The sequence below is a fragment of the Xenopus laevis genome, chromosome 3L (genome assembly GCF_017654675.1).
Source record: "Xenopus laevis strain J_2021 chromosome 3L, Xenopus_laevis_v10.1, whole genome shotgun sequence".
NCBI classification, from domain to species: Eukaryota; Metazoa; Chordata; class Amphibia; order Anura; family Pipidae; genus Xenopus; species Xenopus laevis.
The window spans coordinates 12,638,840-12,661,718 of record NC_054375.1 but is presented as its reverse complement, the minus strand read 5'-3'; the positions used below and the strand labels follow the sequence as shown (position 1 = coordinate 12,661,718).

The following is a 22,879-nucleotide window of genomic DNA, read 5'->3' as shown; positions in this document are numbered from 1 at the left end:
CTCATCCACAAAATGATAAAGAGGCACAATTGCATAAATTAGATGTTATAAGACCCTCCTAGTCTCATACTCAAGACTCATGAAGGAAAAGCTATTTCCAAAAGAACTGTGGCACGCTGGCTGGTAGAGACTATCAATACTGCTTATGATAGGCAGAAGAAACCCAACCCATTCAGAGTGAAGGCTCATTCAACCAGAGCACAAAGCACATGATGGGCTCGTCAAAATTTGGCATCACCAGCACAGATCTGCACAGCAGCCCAAGGGCTTCACCCCACACTTTCATTAAGTTTTACAAGTTTTTTGCATCTCAATCGGCCGTGTTTGGTCGAAACGTTTTGCAGGCTGCAGTAGCACAATGAGCAGATACATTATGCTATACATCCTGCGGGTATATCCACCCAGTTTAAGGGACAGCTTTGTTACGTCTCGTAACGTCTGCACCGACAGTAGGGCGACTAGAGAAAAAGGAATTTTTATACTCACCGAAAAATCCTTTTCCAGTAGGCCCGAACTGTCAGTGCAGTAAGTCCCTCACCCAGACTGATTTAGTATGGGACAAGGGACCTCTTTCTCGCTATCCTTTCTACCTTTTGTCTCTTGAACTTACTTTCTACCTTTCCTATCTCCACCGACTGAGCTTTCCAAACGAACAGGAGGAGTAGAGGTGGAGCCAGCACTTATAGGCGGTAGGAGGGGCCAAGAGGCATCATTCTTTCTGTCCTGCCTCCAGAGGTGATGAAGACAAAACCCTAACGTCTGTACTGACAGGAGGGCCGACTAGAAAAGGATTTTTCGGCGAGTATAAAAATTCCTTTTTAAACCACCACCTGGCAACCCTGTCATTTGAATTTGCGCACACATGGTAAACACACAATATCCTACACTTTAATACACAGTACTCTCCCCTCGTACTGTACTCTTCCCTCATACAGTACTCTCCCCTCATCTCTACTCTTCCATCATACAGTACTCTCCCCTCATACAGTAGTCTTTCCTCATAAAGTACTCTCCCCTTGTACTGCACTCTCCCCTCATACAGTACTCTCCCCTCATACAGCACTCTTCCATCATACAGTACTCTCCCCTCACCTGAAGCCCCAATACTCCTTATGATGTCAGTTGAAAATACAGGTTACAGACTAACGTTTCGGCCCAACGAGGCCTTTCTCAAAGTGCTAACATAGTATTAAAACGAGCCTTATATCTATGTACTGGCGGGAAAAACAGCAGTCACAACTATGACGTGAGAACTAAGCGACTGCCTATTAAATACATCACATTAAGTACATAAATAGTGTAAACCATGTCATTAAGATGTATGCATCAGTCAGTCTGTTGTGTTATCACCTTACACACTTCAGCATACTCACATACTTGATTATCAATAAAAGGGCTAAAAACAAACCATTAAGTAACACTATGTAGTTGATTGTTAACCGAAGTGAACATAATGTGTTACAAATGTTACTAATGTGACTTCCTTTGAATATGATATTATCAGCCTCCCTGTCCATGTCCTAGCTTCAAATACCAACTTTAGCTTCTATATTAAATGCATCGTTTAACAACAGCATGGGATGTGTAGTTCAGCAACAGAATGGGATGTAGATAATTAGATGCCATAAGGTATATAACTTGAGAGTGCAGTGATGGAGCTTAATAGCTGCTGATAGAAGCATCAATAGTTTTATTGGGGTGTATATAGGGAATTGAGTAGGAGCTGGGACATGGACAGGGAGGCTGATAATATCATATTCAAAGGAAGTCACATTAGTAACATTTGTAACACATTATGTTCACTTCGGTTAACAATCAACTACATAGTGTTACTTAATGGTTTGTTTTTAACCCTTTTATTGATAATCAAGTATGTGAGTATGCTGAAGTGTGTAAGGTGATAACACAACAGACTGACTGATGCATACATCTTAATGACATGGTTTACACTATTTATGTACTTAATGTGATGTATTTAATAGGCAGTCGCCTGACTTCTAGCTTCCCTTTATAGACCCAACCCGCTGATGATGTCACAAAAGGGGTGGGGATATAAAGCCAGAAGCCGGCGGTTGAGGTTTGGGATCGGTGGGGTGCGGGGTCGGCCTGAACCGGGTCCAGCAGTTATTGGGCCTGCCGGCACATCTCTACTATGAAGTCTTTCAACAAGATTGTTTTTTAACCATTTTTTCAATGCATTGATAATTGCCATGTTAATTGATAGAATAGAAAATAGAATAGAAAATACCGCTCTGACTCACCGCTAGCCTTCTTTGCAATACAGGCGGCCCATGAATGTGTCTCTGGGCGCTGGATTCTCTTGGCGTCCCACGCCTCACTGAATAGGAAGAAGAAAAGACAAAGTTTCTGCTCACCGGAGTGCTTTAATATCCAAAAGGGTCAGACCATGAATCAGCTAAGCCAATCCATATATTTTACCTGTAAATGACTGTCGGGGTGGCCTGTATGCGGGGGATTAATTTGAAATCATAAGTGTAGGGCTCAGACCAAGAGCACCCGGGCCACGTGGATTGAACGGTGAGCGACTATAGAACCCAAAGGCCTAATTATAGTTGGATTGGTGGGAGTTTAATAGACAAAGAGGATATAGCCGCTACGGGTGCTGGATATATGTATATATATAATTTGTGTGCTATGAACAACAGCAGCAGCACTGATTGGAACCCTGGCTGATGAATGAATGGATCCAACAGACTCAATAGGCCACACATACAAAGCAATACTCAGTGTACTTAATAGGCTGTGTATGTACTGCATATCTAATTAGAAATAAATGCCATATAAACCTCACTCATCAAAAGGGGACACTTCCCCTTTAAGAGCAGAAAACAGAGGTGACTACACTCTGGGGATGTGACAGTTGGTTCAGTCCGTTGGTTGGCCCTGTGGTGAGAGGTAAGTGGACTCTCCCTCTGGGAGATTTTGCCAAAAAACTTCATTTTAGTGCAAAAAGAGGCAGGAATTTGGGCAATGTTTTTCCCCCAGACTAGTGGGTGTTGCGCCTCCAACTGATTTGAGTGAATTTGGAGAATTTCCCCCTAAAATGGGCTTGGGAGGAGCCTTTAATCTTAGTGCTGGTTGGGAGACACAGACCAGGATTTGGCAGTTATACAGGACTGTCGCAAATACTCACATTTATTAATGAAGGGAACATTTGGGGACCCCTGTACCTCACCATAAGCTGCTTAATTTGTGTTCCCAGTACTGACAGGCTCCTTAGAGATTTGCCCCTCTGCCCCCTGGTATCTGCCCCCAGCCCTGCTCTTATGTACCAACATTGTAGCTAAATACATGTTCCCTTTATCCAAGTCTGGAACTAGGGGTGGGAAGCAGAGGCACGTGCCATGGGGACAGTAGGGGGTGATAATAAATGAGTGGGGGACATACAGCAGGTCCCATAGAAGAGAGATGACTTAACCCATAGGGATTTGACAGTTGGTTTAGTTCGTTGGTTGGCTCTGGGTTAAGTGTATTTTCTCTCCAAGACATTTTTTTGCCAAATATCCCTTATATTAGTGAAAAAAGGGATAGTTGGTGCCCCCCAGTCTGTAACTAGGGGTGGGAAGCAGTGGCACGTGCCATGGGGACAGTAGGGGGTGATAGTAAATGAGTGGGGGACATACAGCAGGTCCCATAGAAGAGAGATAATTTCTCCCTGGGGATTTGACAGTTGGTTTAGTCCGTTGGTTGGCTCTGGGTTAAGTGTATATTCCCTGAGACTTTTTTTTGCCAAATTTCCCTTATATTTATGAAAAAAGGGATAGTTGGTGCCCCCCAGTCTGGAACTAGGGGTGGGAAGCAGAGGCACGTGCCATGGGGACAGTAGGGGGTGATAGTAAATGAGTGGGAGGGACAGACAGCAGGTCCCATAGAAGAGAGGTGACTTTACCCATAGAGATTTGACAGTTGGTTTAGTCCATTGGTTGGCTCTGGGTTAAGTGTATATTCCCTCTGGGGTTATTTGACAAATAACTTTTACTACAATAAAGAAAAAGGGACCAGGACCTGACAAAGCTCAAGTTTAGGGGACAATAGATCTCTGCCTTCCTCTGTATTATATAGGAAATATTAAGCGCTAAATTCATTAACTTGCCTTTTTATTCTCTTTTCTATACAGATTGCTACAGAGCTTTTCCTGCTTTTTTTGGACTGTGATTTTGCTGCTACACCTGCCTGATAACACCTGGGTTTATTTTTGGCTTCTCCATTGTTCAGTCACATCCATCTTCATCTGAACAGTGTAAGAGAGAGCCAGGGGTTCCTTAGGGAGACCCCCTTGGGGTGCCCCGGCCTTGTGCCGCCCCCTATTTTTTTAACATCGGAGAATCTTCTTGAAGAGGTAAATCTTGCAAATTCAACTGATTCAGCACATAATTTCTTCTTCAGCAAATCTGCCCTAAATTCACTTGAGGGGGGTCCCACGTGGCTTTGTGCATATGAGCCCATACGGTTACTGTATATGGGATTTATAAGAAGCCAATCCATCGCTATCAGCAGCATTAATAATACAAATAGGGGAATATGCATAAGGAAATAATTGCCTTTAAGTTTACTGTTAGTATGTTATAGGATGGCTAACTCTTAGCAACTTTTCAATTGGTCTTCAATAAGTTGTTTTATAGCTGCTGAATAAAAAGCTAAATAATGCAAAAAAAACACAAATTATAAAAAATGAAACCCAAGTGCAAATTGTCTCAGAATATCACTCTCTATATCATACTAAACGTTTATTTAAAGGTGAACAAACCCTGTAACCGTGACTTCATTTTGCCTGATTGTGTCCATTTGTCCCTTTAGGTGTCGACGATGGAGGAGATAACGATCAAGACATCTCTCCTGGTAATGCCTCAGTGTAAAATAAATCCTCTCTCATCTGAACTGCTGTTTCCCTTTCACTCTTCTATATAAGCTCTCCTTAAGCAGCTGTCTGTCTGTCTGTCTGCACTGCTTCCTTTTATACATACAGGTGGGAGCTGCCATACCATTTTCCTCTGTGCGGGTAGAACTGACATCCAGGAAAAACAACCACTATATTTATTTCCTTTTTTCAGAATAAAATCACCTTATTCCTGGAATGTTTGCCCGATAGAAACCCCAAACCCTTTTCTGTCTCTATTCTCCTCAGATTCAGACTGACTGTGAGCAGCATTTAGAGCCATTTAGTATTCTGTCCCTAATGCTCTTTCCTTTCACTTACAGACGCTGTACGTCGTCCTGGAGGACTTCAGGGAGGAAGACACCGACTTTAAGGCCCTTGCCTCTTATTACGGTAAAATCCTATTTTATTTATCAGTTCCTACATTTTATTATATGTGAATTCCTTTCCCCCTTTAGCTCAGTATTTAACATAAATGTGTTTTTCCCACAGAACATCACTACCGGGTCCACTTCGGCAAGAACGTCGTCCTGTAAGTAAAACATAAATGCTCTTATTACATGTTGGGAATCATTTGCTATTGCCCCAGGGGTAAGTGCAAGGGCAATAAGGCTGGAAAATGTTTTTATTAACGCTCAGTGATATTTTTCTTTTTCAGAGAGGACTTTCTTCTTCTCTATTACATCGACCCGAGGACGACGCACAGAGACAACATTTACGAGTACTGGGTGATGATCGATTATCTGGTATGTAATGCACAACAGATGTCTAGATAAATAGAGAATAAATGATATTAGATTGCCAGCTCTTGTGTAACACTACTACTACTGCTACTTTCTTTATGTTACAGGAAGTGCTCGAGAGGGAGTGTGTCGCCCTCTACAGTGAGGAGTTGCTGCCTCCTGTAAGTGTCACTATTATTATTATTATAGGAGAGGTTATTATTCACTGTGTGTCTCTATAATAATTATATTATTAACATTGACTCTCTCCTTCCGCAGGAAGCATCATCGGAACACTGGAGATGGGGGCAGCATTTCGAGTATCTGCGGCTGCAGAATGTAAGTTCCCCCATCACATGGGAATCCCACACCCTCACTGCCCTCAGCGTATAAAGGTACTATTAGCAGCACATATACAGACATAATCATAACGGTCTCCTTTCTTTCCCCTTTGCTCCTATCCTTGTGCCTCCCCTGCACCCGCAGACTATCCAATGGCACCTTCACCAGCTTGCCATGACGCTCTGGGAGAGGGAGCAGAAGCTGCAGGAGGCTGCTGGGTATGTATTTTGCACTAAATACTTTCAATTACACTTACTGCCACTTTACAATAATGACAATGACATTTATTTCCCTCCAAACCTAGTGAGGAACAAAAGGCAAGTCCTGCAGCTGAGGGAGAGGACAAAGGAGCTCCTGCAGTGGAGGAGAGAGAAGACGGAGCTCCTGTAGAAGAACAAGCTCCTGCTGCGGAGGAGGAGAGAGACGAGGGAGCCTCAGGGGAACAACAAGCTCCTGCACCGGAGGAGGAGAAAGCAGAGGGAGCTCCTGAAGAAAAACCAGCTCCTGCTGCAGAGAGAGAAGAGGGAGCTCCTGGAGAACAGCAAGCTCCTGCAGCCGAGGAGGAGAAGGAAGAGGGGACTGATGGAGAACAACCAGCTCCTGCAGTGGAGGAAGAGAAGGAAGACGGAGCTCCAGGAGAACAACCAGCTCCTGCAGTGAAGGAGGAGAGAGAAGAGGAAGCCTCTGAGGAAAAAACAGCTCCTGTAGCAGAGGAGAAGGAGAGAGAAGAGGGAGCTCTTGGACAACAGCAAGCTCCTGCTGCAGAGAGAGAAGAGAGAGCTCCGGCAGCAGAGGAGGTGAAGGAGGATGGAGCTCAAGAAGAACATCAAGCTCCTGCAGCGGAAGAGGAGGAGAGAGAAGAGGGAGCCCCTGGACAAGAGCAAGCTCCTGCTGAGGAGGAGGAGAGAGAGGAGGGAGCCCCTAGGAAACAACCAGCTCCTGCAGCGGAGGAAGAGAAGGAAGACGGAGCTCCAGGAGAACAACAAGCTCCTGCTGCTGCGGAGGAGAGAGAAGAGGGAGCCCCTAGGGAAGAACCAGCTCCTACACCGGAGGAGGAGAATGAAGAGGAAGCAGCTAAAGAACAAGCTCCTGAGGTGGAAGAGACCATCGAAGATCCTCCGGTGGTAGAAAGGCCGACCCTCCGAAAACGGGTCAGGAAGGCCATAATGAAGAGGCTCCGTAGGGTTTGGGTAATGTATCAATTTACTGACAATTACCCTTCTTCTAGAGATACCTCATGTTGTCCAATGCAGCTCCACTTTACTTCCTGCTCTTCTGAGCATTTTCAATCAGAACAATAGAAAGGAAGTCATACACCCTGTCTGTTGAGCCCGCAGGCTGATCACTTTGAGGGCGCACCCCATAGACCAATGTTTGGCTGCCTTTAGGGTGTAAAGGTGGCCATATCGTTTGGCCACATCGTCAAACAAGTGGATCTTTCCCCGATATGCCATTAACAAACATGGCTATATCGGGGGCAATCTGATTGTTCGGGCGTATGGCCGAACAATCCGATTACAATGTGCCGTGGGCTCCGCCGGACGAAAGATGTCGGCACACGCCACACACGTTCGGAAAATCGTACGAATCCTGAGATTCATAAGAGGCCCTGACATTCCATGTGTAGAGAGACCCAAACAGTCCCCAAAGGCCCAACAAATAGTGCGCTCTTAAAGCAACACTGAGCCTTTAATATCATAAAGAAACAAGTGTTTGTCTTTATTCTTATCTTAACATTTTCTAAATCTTTTCTTTTCAGCATTCCACCCAAAGACTCACCTGCTGCCGCCGACCCTCCACCACGGCCTAAATCCTTTCCTTCCAACCTACCTATCCCGAGAGCGTATGTCTGTGTGTGTCTGTCTGTTATGTACAGGAGGGAGAGTGGGGGTTGTGTACAGGAGGGAGAGAAGGGGGTTATGTACAGGAGGGAGAGTAGGGGGTTATGTACAGGAGGCAGAGTAGGGTGTTGTGTACATGAGGGAGAGTAGGGGGTTATTTACAGGAGGGAGAGTAGGGGGTTGTGTACAGGAGGGAGAGTGGGGGTTGTGTACAGGAGGGAGAGTGGGGGTTGTGTACAGGAGGAAGACTAGGGGGTTATGTACAAGAAGGAGAGTAGGGGGCTATGTACAGGAGGGAGAGTGGGGGTTATGTACAGGATAGAGATTAGGGGGTTCTGTGAAGGAGGGAGAGTAGGGGGTTATGTACAGAAGGGAGATTAGGGGGTTGTGTACAGGAGGGAGAGTGGGGGTTATGTACAGGAGGGAGAGTGGGGGGTTATGTACAGGAGGGAGAGTGGGGGGTTATGTACAGGAGGGAGAGTAGGGGGTTGTGTATAGGAGGGAGAGTGGGGGTTATTTACAGGAGGGAGAGTGGGGGTTGTGTACAGGAGGGAGATTATGGGGTTGTGTAAAGGAGGGAGAGTAGGGGGTTGTGTATAGGAGGGAGAGTAGGGGGTTGTATACAGGAGGGAGAGTGGGGGTTATTTACAGGAGGGAGAATGGGGGTTGTGTAAAAGAGGGAGAGTAGGGGGTTGTGTATTGGAGGGAGAGTGGGGGTTGTGTACAGGAGGGAAGGAAGGGGGTTGTGTATAGGAAGGAGAGTAGGGGGTTGTGTACAGGAGGGAGAGTAGGGGGTTGTGCACAGGAGGGAGAGTAGGGGGTTGTGCATAGCAGGGAGAGTAGGGGGTTGTGTATAGGAGGGAGAGTAGGGGGTTATAAACAGGAGGGAGAGTAGGGGGTTGTGTATAGGAGAAGGTTGAGGGGGGGTGTATAGGTGAGGGGTGAATAGGAGGTGGGGGTGTATAGGTAGGGGGTCTAGCCATGATCCAGGGTGTAGAACTGACTGCCGTTTCTAGGAGTCAGGAAGGAATTTTTACCTTCAGTGCAGATTGGCCCCCATAGCACTCTAGGGTTTTTCTCCTTCCTCTGGATCATCCACTGTTAGGGAGGCCCAAATATAAATTGCCTATTAATTGTAATAAATCCTGTGCTCACCGCCAGGTTTCTCCATAAATATGTCTCTGTGTTTTTCTTTAATCCCTATGGTGAATATTGAGGGAAGGGGCTCCTGTGCCTCGTTCTACTAAAGATGACTGAGCGGTTGTCTGAGGGTAAAACTGGGTGGTGGTGCTGATACAGGGGTTTAGTTGAAGAAGGGAATGGGTTAATATCTCTGCAGGGTTAATTGATTAATATGTACATGACGGGGCTGAAAGACATAGGGACACATACTGATCTCTAATGATTGGAGGGAACTAGAATATTGCTTTACTCCATAGGCCACAATGTAACAGCATTTCCATTCAAGTCCAAGGCCCCTTTCTTAACACTGGAATTCCATCCACTTCCCACCAGCCTATTGTCACTATACCAGACATTTAGTATATGAAGGAGCTTGATATTGGCCAATGACTAAGCTGGATTTGTTTTTTGGGTACCACTTTCTCCAGGTTATGAGACGTCCTTTTGGGGTGGGGGGTTCCTGCTAAAGCGATTGAGGAATATACTCCATTGTTTGCTAGGTAAGTGCTGTGAGGGGTAATAAGGAAGGTAGGGGCAAGTTGGGCAAACCCTGCCCCTGGACCAATGACCCTCCCCCCACTCAGTAGCAAAGTTCACATGGACATGAACCCGGAACAGAAACTTTAGGACAATGTAGACTCTTTAAGCAGGAACCTAACTCATCCTAAACCCCATTTATTAGTAGAACATTTGTGTTTCTAGGGCCCTAAGAGTTAAAAACATTGTTGGCCTGGGGCCCTAAGAGTTAAAAACATTGGTGGCCTGGGGCCCTAAGAGTTAAAAACATTGGAGGCCTGGGGCCTAAGAGTTAAAAACATTGGGGGCCTGGGGCCTAAGAGTTAGAAACATTGGTGGCCTGGGGCCCTAAGAGTTAAAAACATTGGGGGCCTGGGGGCCTCAGAGTTAAAAACATTGGAGGCCTGGGGCCCTAAGAGTCAAAAACATTGGTGGCCTGGGGCCCTAAGAGTTAAAAACATTGGAGGCCTGGGGCCCTAAGAGTCAAAAACATTGGTGGCCTGGGGCCCTAAGAGTTAAAAACATTGGTGGCCTGGGGCCCTAAGAGTTAAAAACATTGGGGGCCTGGGGGCCTCAGAGTTAAAAACATTGGTAGCCTGGGGCCCTAAGAGTCAAAAACATTGGTGGCCTGGGGCCCTAAGAGTTAATAACATTGGTGGCCTGGGGCCCTAAGAGTTAAAAACATTGGTGGCCTGGGGCCTAAGAGTTGTAAGTGGAACTGAGATGAAATCCTGGAGAAACGCACAGAAACCTTTTAATGGAAAGTAAAAGATTCTTTAAAAAAGTGTAAAAAAAACTGGCAAAAGAAAGAGGAAAGAAGACAAGAGTGAAAAAGGGAAAGGAGAATATATTTAGTGGAGTATAAAAACAACAGGAGCAGTTTCAGCAGGAACAGCGAGGTTTTAGCACAAGTCGATAGATGAAGGGAAGAAAATAAAGGGGCAGGTAACAAGCGGAGAGGCTTCTGTGTTTGTCATTTAAAGGTGGGACTTGTCTCCGTGGCTTTGTGCAATCCTTCCTGAGCGGTTCCCAGACTGTAGGGCTTGACACCCTTGGGGGCAGTGACAGATGAAAGCCTGAGGGGTAGCTAGGGTGAGATTTGGGGAGAAAGCATATTTGTTCTGCAAGGTACCCCTGAATGCCAAGTTTGAAGGCCAGTTAGGATAAGATGTTGGGTGTCTTTTTTCCTAGATATCACTGAAAGATCATAACGAAGGCCAAGTAGGTTAAGCCTTTTGGTGGATGTCTATTTTCTGTCCTACATACCCTGAAAGACAATCATGAAAGCCAGTTAGGGTAAGATTTGGGTTAAGTGCCTGGTTTCCTAGATATCCCTGAAAGACCACAGGGAAGGTCAAGTAGGTCAAGACTTCTCGTGGATGTCTATTTATGTCCTACATACCCCTGAAATACCATCGTAAAGGGCACTTAGGGTAGGACTTCTAAAAAAAATGTCTAATTTCTATCCTGAAAGACAATCATGAAAGCCAGTTAGAGTAAGATCTGGGTTAAGTGTCTGTTTTCCTAGATATCCCTGAAAAACCATATAGAAGGCCAAGTAGAGTAAAACTTCTGGTGTACGTCTATTTTCTGTCCTACATATCCCTGAAAGACCATCTTGAAGGCCAGATAGGGTAAGATTTAGGGTAAGCATTACCCCTGAAAAGCCAACTTGAAAGGCCATTTCAATGAGATTTGGGGTGAAGTTATCTGATGTACCTGATATACGTACTATGGCTTAATAGCTGATGATTTCTTATATCAGTTTAACAGTGGGATAATAGTCTCTGGGAAGGGACTGTGGTTATAGGATAACAGGTATAATACCTGCTATCCCACAGTCACACTCCCTTCCCAGAGACTATTATCCACTGTTACTACAGGCACCACCGCTCTCTACTATACCTGCTATCCCACAGTTACACTCCCTTCCCAGAGACTATTATCCCACTGTTACTATAGACACCATCTCTCCCTACTATACCTGCTATCCCACAGTTACACTCCCTTCCCAGAGACTATTATCCCACTGTTACTATAGGCACCATCTCTCCCTACTATACCTGCTATCCCACAGTCACACTCCCTTCCCAGAGACTATTATCCCACTGTTACTATAGGCACCATCTCTCCCTACTATACCTGCTATCCCACAGCACTATCCAAGAGAGATTATTATCCCACAGCTACTACAAGTACTGCTGTTCATTTATGAGTTACTGATCTTTTCCACCTACAAATGCTGACTGGCAGGGACTAAGGTCACTCACCTCTGCTTGGACTCATATTATTGTAACTTATTTAAATCAAATTGGGAGCAGAAGTAGTAAATACTATTAGTAAGCATGTTGGAGACCTCTAGTGACCAAAAAGAGGCAAAACAACAATCTCAATAATTTCTCCAAAACATGCTATTCAATAAAAAAATATTTTATTCACATCAGTAGTTAAAAAACATGTATAGTAATCCCTCTAACGCCTAACGCATTTCATGCTTACCCAGCACTTAGTCATAGGCAGAATTGGGGATTCTGCCTATGACTAAGTGCTGGGTAAGCATGAAACGCGTTAGGCGTTAGAGGGATTACTATACATGTTTTTTAACTACTGATGTGAATAAAATATTTTTTTATTGAATAGCATGTTTTGGAGAAATTATTGAGATTGTCATATTATTGTAGCACTAGATGTAAGTCAAACTCATGTGTAATAATGTTTAATGCATTCAATAACCTGGTACGTGGGGTGGGGAGGTATAAAACACGTAGGAGGACTAGGTGTCTCCCTTGACAGGAGCCGATATGCTGCTTATTAAATTCAATATGATAGTTTCCCTCTCTCCATCATGACTGTTTGCCTTTCCGCTCAGTTCATAACTCTTGTCAGGCTTGATTTGATGGTCACTTAATGAAATCCACAGATAGGAGAAGGCAGGGGAGTTTATGTATCACTGGGAGAAGAACTTTTTCAGCTTTTAATTATTATTTGCACTGCTTATCTGACTGCCTACTAATGAATTAGGGAAGCCAGATGCCAGGGGGGAGCTGTTTTGTAGCCAATGGTAAAGATATACAGCCATGATATAATTAGACTCAATACAGACTAGTTCCTTCACTCTCCCCAAATCTGGAACGTTGGCCAAAAAACTCACAAACTTCTATTTAGAACACGTTCCATATTTCCATTGATTGAATCTCATCTGTCCTTTAAAATTATTATATTTTAAAAAATGTTCAAAAAGTTGAAGATTGAAAATAACAATGAAAATTTGAATGAAATTTTCAGAAGAAAAAGGTGGAGAAGAAGGCATCTTCTGCTCAATCTTGGACCAGGCCAAATCTCTTATTTGCTATTATTAACAGAAAAGCCAGGGGAAGTGAGAGGCAATTTGTCTGACCTGTTCAACTGAATGTTGTACATTGAAATATTTAGATGAAAGTCTCATCCTAACCTTCATTATTGCCCTTAAATCCCTTCTTCCCAAGACAACGTGGTACTGGGGACAATCAAATCATTCCTGGAGATGTCTGAACGTACAAACAAGCTTTACAGACCAGAGTGTCGTTTGCCATGGGAACCTTGATAAATCCAAGTTCATGTTGGTAATTTATCATAAGTATTTCCCCGGCCAGTCGTTGAAAAGTTAGCAAAGTCCAACTTATTGTGGGGCCGACTAATTGCTCTACAGAAGCCATTAAAACAAAATGGCATCAGTAGATATTTAATGCCACCTCTTCTGGGAAAAAAAAGGTCCCCTTTGAAATCAGACTTGACCAAAAAAACTTTAAGGAATAGATGTAATAAACTAGCGTTTTAGAGGAGGATTTTCCAAAAACACTAAGGGGCTAAATTATTAAACCTTTTTTTTTTATTTTGCGTTTTCCCAAATTTGAATTCTCAACTGAAAAATGTAATGAAATAAATTGTCAGATAAACCCTGGACAGGTGAATTTTCAGTACTATAATCCAAGGGGATTTATGTTTTTGGGCAAATTAACAATTGTGAGAAAAATCATAGAATTTGAATAAACTCGAATTAGAAAATGAACAAATCGACCTACACAAGAGAGATTTATTAAAGGTTCTGATCCTTGGAAAGGTCGTTGGCCAACGTAATACATAAATTTTCTTGTGTTTTCTTGTTTAAATATTTTGGGACAAGCGGTGGCAATAACCATTCTATCCAACGAGGCACACTGTAGAATTACTGCATTATTCTCAAGCTGAGTTAGTAAATAGAAGCCTACCGGAATCTCAAGAAGAAATTTACAAAAGCACCTATGCACCCAAGAAAAATTGATAGAAGAAATTAGGTATTGCACCGAATCCACTATTTTGGATTCTGCCGAACCCCCGAATCCTTTGATAAAGATTCGGCCCAATACCGAACCGAATTTGCATATGCAAATTAGGGGTGGGAAGGGGAAAAAAATGTAATTCCTTGTTTTGTGACAACAAAATCTTGTGATTTCCCTCCCGACCTAATTTGCATATGCAAATTAGTATTCAGATTCGATTCGGCCAGGCAGAAGAAATAGTATATATATATATATATATATATATATATATATATATATATATATATATATATATATAAATATATATATATATAAATATATATATATATATATATATATATATATATATATATATATATATATATATATATATATATATATATATATAGCAAATTTGAGTACAGTGCACACGGATAACCGAAAAAAGCAATGCCTGTGTGCTGGTTACATGTGTCAATAGTCATAGGCAAGAGAGAAAAACCGCACCAACAGGTCTTTATACAAAAATAGAAAACCTTTAATTCAACGTTTCGGCTCGACCGCTGGAGCCGTCTTCAGGAACAAAAAGACGGCTCCAGCGGTCGAGCCGAAACGTTGAATTAAAGGTTTTCTATTTTTGTATAAAGACCTGTTGGTGCGGTTTTTCTCTCTTGCCTATATATATATATATATATATATATATATATATATATATATATATATATATATATATATATATATATATATATATATATATATATATATATATTTTATAATTTTTTTTTTTTGGATTTCTTTTCCAATATAGGCGCCCAATATCTACCCATCTAAGCCACTGCCCTAGGTATGGACCCTTGGGTGCCCATATAGAAAATACAGCCCTGTTTAAGGCCAGGTATTTATTAGTATGCTGAGGTCGAGAGGGGATAGGCCTATCTGATACAATGGGTGCATGTGCAGTACTCCATTTGCATGAACCAATCAGAATGGAGAGGGGGATGGGCAAGGGGAGGAGATATTTGGTCAGTTATTCTGTACTCATTTGCCACTGTCCTGGCCAATTAAATGTTTCTGTTCCTCTAATGTCCGGTAATAGTAGTAGTGTGCACTTGATTCAAACCAACCCCCTCCCAATTTGCACCCGGCCTGGCCTGCTGTTCCCCCCTTTATTTATAGACTCACACCCGACCCACCCTGTAGTGATGTCATGAAAGGGGAGGGGCAGGGAGAGCAGGAGAAGAGATGTTCTTCTGCTTAGGATTAAAATTAGAAACCTGTCTCAAACCTTTCCTAAGCAGAAGAACATCAGCCTCTTTCTTTCTCCTGACAACTTCCTTGACTACTTGCTGGTCAGACTGGTGGGAAAATGACCAGCAGGTGGCGCTGTTGTAACAAAATTCATTCATATTAACAGCACATGTATCCCTTAATATCTTGGAATAAGAAATAAATAAATAATGAATGTACATTGTAAAAGTGCTTAGAATAGCCCCCTCATCAATTTTACATTCGCTTATTTTTAAGGTTTACTTAAGGCAACCCAGCCCAATGGTGAATAATAATAATAATAACACTACTTGGGACTATTACTACTCGACTCTCTCACGGCTGATATATATTGGTCTTCTTCCCTTTGCGGTTTTGTTTGTTTTAAGCCGTTTTCTCAGTTAAAGGGCAAAAAAGGAAACAAAGAACAGCCGTAGGCCTCTATTCCTTTAATGCTCTTATTTGTTTCAGACTGAATTTCTATTATTTAGCAGCGGCGCCTGGGAGAGCGGCCGATACAGAAGCCCGTGCCAATGAGTCGTATATTTTATTGGATACCAGGCTGGAAGCGAATACCGGGGCTGTTTGTTGTTAGGAGAACAGAAAGAATGACATTTACCCCTAAAGTCCCATAGTAACATTACAGATTAGCTCCATTATACAAGCGGAGAGCACTATAAAGAGCACATATTGATAAATTCATTCAGGTACAGATAGCTAGAATCTCAGCTGCCATAAAGCAGGACAGGACTGCTGCTTACAATGGGGATCAGATAGGATCTGTGCAGCCACTGGGACAGAATGCTCTGTTATACAGATAGCTAGAATCTCAGCTGCCATAAAGCAGGACAGGACTGCTGCTTACAATGGGGATCAGACCTGTGCCAATTATGTGGAGAGAGTATAGATCTGCATTAGACAAGGTGTGGGTTTAGGATGAGAGCTTCACATGTTTTGGTAATTTCAGCTAAACCTGTTAAACGCATGTAATATTGAAGACTGGAACAACATATAATCAAGCCAAATCACTCACATTAAATTACAGTTAATTACAAAGACAGATCTCTGTTAGCACATCCCCCCCCCCCCCAAGAAAGCAGAAATTTATGGAACAATTTTTTTTCTCTTCCTTTCCTTATTTCTTTAAAAATAAAAATGCACGCCGGCATTAAACATTCCTTGTCACTAGCCGGGATACAAATGGCTGCGCTGGAGGAGGCAATGGGACACCTCCACGGTGAGATAAAATGTGGGTTGAATCTTTTTTTTTTTTTAGGTTGGTTTATAATTCCAATCGGAGACATTAATCGCCTTCCCGCCGAGATAACGACCGCATCGTAGGCAGAAACTGGGGAAAACCTGAATTTTTTCATATTTCCTCATGTCGTGACGAATGGAACATGCTGCTATTCCATTAAACTGCTCCCGTTATTGTTTATCATTTGTAATAATTGGATTATTATTATGGTTAGTCTTCCCCCAAGCAGCGGGTGTAAATATTTAAGCAGTTGATATTGGTTAAACATTAAGGTGGGGCTTGGGTTTTGCTGAACAACACTTTTTAAAGGAGCAATGCACATTCTATACGGATGGTAAGGGCTTGAGGACTTAAACCCAAGATTGGCACATTTGTATACAAGGTATTCTTATAGGGTCTTCCCTTTGGGGGAGGGATGTCCACTTTACCCAGTCTTTTAGACATGTACCACTAGAGACCAAATGTCAAACCAAATCCGGCAAAACAATTCAACCAAATACAGAATGTAGACATGTAGACCATAAGGCTCATCGATGTCCATAGCCCCAACTGGGGGGGACTCAAAGATGGGCATGACTGTTCTTGGCACAAATGATTCCGTCCAACCTACACTTCTCCAGTCCTGTCAACTAACCCTGAAGCTATCACCACCTTTAAGCTAAATGTAAATGCAGGGTTGCCATTGCAAGCCCTCACATTCTTTTACTAGATCATGGAGATAGAATTCCAGTGTGGACCTCCGAGTGCCTACCAAATGTCAAACCAAATCCTGCAAAACAATTCAACCAAATACAGAATGTAGACCATAAGGTTCATAGATGTCCATAGCCCCAACTGGGGGGAACTCAAAGATGGGCATGACTGTTCTTGACACCAATGATTCTGTCCAAGCTACACTTCTCCAGTCTTGTTGGCTAACCCTGAAGCTATCACCACCTTCAAGCTAAATTTAATTGCAGGATTGCCATTGCAAGCCTTCACATTCTAAATCATGGAGGTAGAAGTCCAGTGTGGACCTCCAAGTGCCTACCAGAGAACCTGATGTCCATGGACCAGAGCAATAAGATGGAGAAGTTGCCAAATGGTCAAGAGGTTATACAGGCTTATGGCAGACATATGAAAGACCTAATGGACCCACCAGGAGATTCTCTGGAACACTTGTAGGTCAATCTGATTGTATCACCTTGTCCTTTAATGACAACCATCTCTAGATGTCATTGTCTTTCTTGACTTCTAATGTCAACCAACCCAAAAAGATAATAGAAGTGAGGAGCCTATTAAAGATTTGGAAGGCGGCGACCAGCACAGAACCAATTGAGTGCTCCTTGATCTTCATTCAGAAGAAACATACTGATGGTCTTTAGGGCGCAGTATGGTGGTCCATGGAGACATCCTAGGTTCAATTCCACCAAGTGCACTATTTGCTTTGGGGGAACTCCGATTTGCCCAAACGCTCCAAAAACATACAGACAGGTTAATTGGCTACTGATAAAACTGCTCCTAGTGAGTGTGTGAATGTGATAGGGACCTTAAAGTGTAAGCTCCACTAGGTCAGGGACCGATGTTCAATCTCTATTAAGCCCCGTGGAATGTGTAAGCTCTATATAACCAGAGGATAATAATAATGGCCCATTTTGTGAGACACATCATTCTCTAAAAATAACTTTAGTAGTTACTTTTTATTAGAAATATTTAAGGGTGAAAGGAACGTCCCCACTAGGGAGAAAGCTCTGAATCTCTCATTATTTTACTTATCTACCTTGATGCCTAACAAGATGGAACGGGCTGTTCTTTTCACCGAATGATCTTCTTTATGGAAGCCTTTTTCTCCGAAACAGACAAAGAAGTCTTTCCACTTTGACTGAATATCCCGAAATGAATGAAAACATTCCACATGGTGTGCTGGCCTGCGAATTTCCAAGTACCAAAACCCCCTCGTAGTGAAAAAGGAGACAACGTTCTGTTGGTTGTCTCTGTAATTTGTCATTTGAAGCCACAAACACAGAGGACTAGAAAAAGTTCCAGTAAGAATGAAGTGGGTTATTCACAGAATCCTTTGATCGGGAATAGAAATGTTCTAACAAACACACAGCCTCTGAATGGAAGAAAATCTTCCTGATAGTAAATGTTTTGGTGCCACAAATTCTACTGTATTTTTATTATTAAAGGGGTTGTTCACCTTTGAGATAACTTTTAGTATGATGTAGAGAGTGATATTCGGAGACAATTTGCAATACGTTTACATTTTTTATTATTTAAGGTTTTTGAGTTATTTAGCTTTTTATTCAGCAGCTCTTCAATTTGCAATTGGTAACTAGGGTCCAAATTTCCCTAGCAACCACGCATTGATTTGATTAAGAGACTAGGTTATGAATAGGAGAGGCCTGAATAGAAAGATGAGTAATAAAAAGTAGCAATAACAATACATTTGTAGCCTTACAGAGAATTTACTTTTTAGAAGGGGTCAGCGACGCCCGTTTGAAAGCTGCAATGATTCAGAAGAAAAAGGCAAATAATTCAAAAACTATACAAAATAAATAATGAAAACCAATTGAAAAGTTGCTTTTCTATAACATACTAAAAGTTTCCTTAAAGGTGAACCACCCCTTTAAGCTACAGTGATTCCTTCTCCATCTAACTCCTCCATCAGGCCAATGAGAAAACTGACTTTGGGGTACCGATCAACCTGCTATAGTTCCAGGGGTACCCAGGGTACAAATAAGCACTCACCCCAAATCTCCCCCTTACTGACCTTCAGACTGCACCCCCTTAGCTCATAACAAGGTTACAGATATATAGAAACATTGGGGTAACAGTCACCCTGCTATAGTTCCAGGGTACCCAGGGCACAAATAATCACTCACCCCAAATCTCCCCCTAACTGACCTTCAGACTGGGCCCCCTTAGTTCATAACAAGGTTACAGATATATAGAAACATTGGGGTGTCACCCTGCTATAGTTCCAGGGGTACCCAGGATACAAATAATCCCAAATCTCCCCCTGACCTTCAGACTGGGCCCCCTTAGCTCACTACAGCAGTATCTGATGCCCAAACACAACAAACTTCATTTTCTATACAGAATACTATAACAATACAAGGCTTGTTTTTATGTAACAAAATAATAAAAGCTGGGACAAAAATTGGAAAATAGCCAGAAAAAGCGCGGATAACAAAATATATCATTTTTGTATGATTCCAGTGAAAATCACTTGGGGAGAATTGGTACTTTTATTTTTACATGACAATTGGCTAAAAGAGCAAGTGGTAAGTGCATTTGAGGGGCCGCACTGCATTAAACACGCACATTGTCGCTTTGCTTGGGCTGCTGAGCTCGTCCCCCAAGCTTTCCCTTTCCTGAATTTTAAGTAGTGTAAGAGCGAGACGCTGCTCAAGGCAGGAGACATTTGTGTCTATATGAGAGGTTTTATGGACCCCGAAAACCCACCGAACAACTACTCCCCAATAAAGTACAGGTATGGGACCTGTTATCCAGAATGCTCGGGACCTGGGGGTTTCCGGATAATAGATCTTTCCGTAATTTGGATCTTCATACCTTAATTCAACTAGAAAATCATGTAAACATGAAATAAACCCAATAGGCTGGTTTTGTTTCCAATAAGGATTAATTATATCTTAGTTGGGATCAAGTACAAGAGACTGTTTTATTATTACACAGAAAAATTAAATAACTTTTAAAAATGTAGATTATTTGGATAAAATGGAGTCTACAGGACTTTCTGTAATTCTGAGCTGTCTGGATATTGGGTACCATGCTGGTATTTTATCCGGTAGAGCACTGATAAAATAATGAATGTATATAGATACGTAACAAGTATGAATAATATTAAAGGTGTTGTTCCCCTTTAAATTAACTGTTGGTATGATGTAGAGAGTGATATTCTGAGACAATTTGCAATTGGTTTTCATTTTTTATTTGTAGTTTTTAAATTATTTAGCATTTTATTGAGCAGCTCTCCAGTTTGCAATTTCAGCAGTCTGGTTGCTAGGGTCCAAATTCCCCTAGCAACCATGCATTGATCTGAATAAGTGACTGGACTATGAATAGGGGAGGCCTGAATTGAAAGAGGAGTAATAAAAAGTAGCAATAATGATACATTTGTAACCTAACAACGCATTTTTTTTTTTTTAGATGGGGTCAGTGACCCCTGTTGAAAAGCTGGAAAGAGTCCGCCGAAAAGGGCAAATAATTCAAAAACAATAAAAACGAAAAAATTAAGGTCAATAGAAATGTTTCTTAGAATTAGCCACATTATTTAACATACTAAGAGAGTTAGGGGACCAACCCCTTTAAGTATGATCCTTAGTACTGAGCTTGAGTAATGTTCCCAAAATGCTTTCAATGGACTCCGTTCTGCACTGTTAAACTTAGCTTTTAGTATGTTATAGAATGGCTAATTCTAAGCAACTTTTCAATTGGTCTTCATTATTTATTTTTTATTGTTTTCGAATGATTTGCCTTCTTCCTCTGACTCTTTCCGGCTTTCCAATGGGGGGGGGGGTCACTGACCCCATCTAAAAAAAAACATGCTCTGTAAGGCATTACATTATTAAATTTATTACTAAATAATATTATTAAATTAAATGTAATTAAATATATTATATTTTTATAAATATACTATATTATTAAATATATTACATTATTACAGGTATGGGACCTATTACCCAGAATGCTCGGGACCTGGGACTTTGCGGATAATGGGTCTTTCCGTAATTTGGATCTTCACACCTTAAGACTAGTAGAAAATCATGTAAACATTAAATAAACCCAATAGGCCCATTCAACTTCCAATAAGGATTCATTATATCTTAGTTTGGATCAAGTACAAGCTACTGTTTTATTATTAAAGATAAAAAGAAAATCATTTTAAAAAATGTGGATTATTTGATTATAATGAAGTCTATGGGAGACGGCCTTTCTGTAATTCAGAACTTTCTGGATAACGGGTTTCCAGATAACGGATCCCATACCTGTATATTATAAATATATTATTAAACATATTCAATTTATAATAAATATATTGTTATTGCTACTTTTTATTCCTCCTCTTTCTATTCAGGCCTTTCCTATTCATATTCCAGACTCTGATTCAAATCAATGCATGGTTGCTAGGGGAATTTGGACCCTAGCAACCAGATTGCCAAAATTGCAAACTGGAGAGGTGCTGAATAAAAAGCTAAATAACTTAAAAAAAACACTAATAAAGAAAGACGAGCAACTGCAAATTGTCTCAGAATATCTTTAACATGAGAGTCAGGTTATTGTGGGGGTACCAACTCCAGGAGGGGGGTTCCCTCGCTCTAGAAAGGACGTCCCAGTCGGATTAGCATGTCATTGTTTTGGAAAGAACCCCAAATCTTTACAACTAGTCTAAAACACTATAATTTACGGAGAAATGTAATCCCACGCAGAGCCGGGATTTGAGAGGCAAGTCATGCTCCTGAGCCGCTACGCAATCCAATGATTATACATAATGGCGCGACGCTCTTTATAAAACACTCACGGAAAGAAGACTAAATTGCATATAAAAAAAAAATAACCTGGAAATGCTCAAAAAGAGGAAAAATGATTTCATACATCTGATTGTGTAATAGAACTTGAGCCCAAGTCCAACACTGATGTATTATGGAAGCGCTGACTGTGTATAACAATGGGCACAATGTCTCTGTAGCGCCTGTATTTAGACAAATACCCACTGGTGTGATAGAGCACAGGCTACATGCCACCCTCTTTCACCAGGATGGGCTTTCACAATATGGAAAAACACTTGTTGATGTTGAACTACAACTCGCTGCTGCCAAAGATGTAAAATCACAGATTGCTGGACGCTAGGGGTTCTTTGCAATCAGATGAAACAGGCTTTATTCAATACAAAGCGCCACAGGGTTGATAATACTCACAACTGAGGTGGATTACAGCACATGCCGGGTACATTCACAGATTAGCAGACACAGCATAGAAGGCCCCATAGCATGGAGAGTTGATAGAGGGTTTCAATACCTCATGTGGATCCCATACAGCAGACGTGGATCAGGGTTAAGAACACTGCCCGGATTCCCTTGTCAGTCCTGTGGTCCCTTCACTACAGGCAAAGTAGAGCCTGGGGGAGAGCTACTCAATCTATTCTTCTTGGTGGAGCTTGAGCTGCTCTTTCTAGCTAAATCTCTCTGACTCACTCGCACTAGAAAGTGCTATGAGAAGAGATATCCTATGGCTTCACCTCGTTCACGGGGTCCTTGTATCTCGACTGCGCTAAAGTGGTTGACCCTTTAGGGCCTAACACTTCTGGGGCCTTGTTGACTCCAGGCTCAGTGGAACGACTGCCCAGGACAATTGCTGCAGCCAAAGAGAAAGTGCCCCACCCTGCAAAGCATGATGTTACAGCACTGCCGGATGTGGTCACAACCTAGTGCCAATAGAGGAGATATGCAAATAATGTATAATATGTTACATGGGGTTTAACCCAGCAACAGGGAAAGGAGGCACTGGAAGGGAATGAAGCCATAAGGGCCATTACACTTATGGGTCCCTACATCTCCTAAAAGTCGATGGGGGAA

The 22,879-nt window shown here is 42.1% G+C and overlaps 2 protein-coding genes across 9 annotated transcripts in view; one reads left to right on the top strand and one right to left on the bottom strand.

Annotated features, from left to right (window-relative positions):
* LOC121400994 (WD repeat-containing protein 91-like) overlaps positions 1-22,879 on the bottom strand; it is a 1,149,255-nt gene that overhangs the window by 526,721 nt on the left and 599,655 nt on the right. The window contains exon 19 of one of the 7 annotated variants that reach the window (XR_005966011.1): positions 2,262-2,338. The exons of the other annotated variants lie outside the window; for them this stretch is intronic. The gene's annotated coding sequence lies outside the window, so the exon portion shown is untranslated. The remainder of the gene's footprint in view (positions 1-2,261; positions 2,339-22,879) is intronic. 7 annotated transcript variants of the gene reach the window in all.
* Positions 3,953-7,901, top strand: LOC121400968 (fibrous sheath CABYR-binding protein-like). Of its 2 annotated transcripts, XM_041585330.1 has the most exons (10): positions 3,953-4,360; positions 4,819-4,860; positions 5,221-5,290; positions 5,390-5,429; positions 5,556-5,643; positions 5,748-5,801; positions 5,899-5,958; positions 6,106-6,179; positions 6,266-7,151; positions 7,721-7,901. In XM_041585330.1, exons 2-10 carry the CDS (start codon positions 4,828-4,830, stop codon positions 7,769-7,771), a joined length of 1,356 nt encoding a protein of 451 aa, XP_041441264.1. In that variant the 5' UTR covers positions 3,953-4,360; positions 4,819-4,827; the 3' UTR covers positions 7,772-7,901. The 2 variants fall into 2 exon arrangements, with proteins under 2 accessions (XP_041441264.1, XP_041441263.1); XM_041585329.1 differs by lacking the exon at positions 3,953-4,360 and having other exon boundaries at positions 4,723-4,860.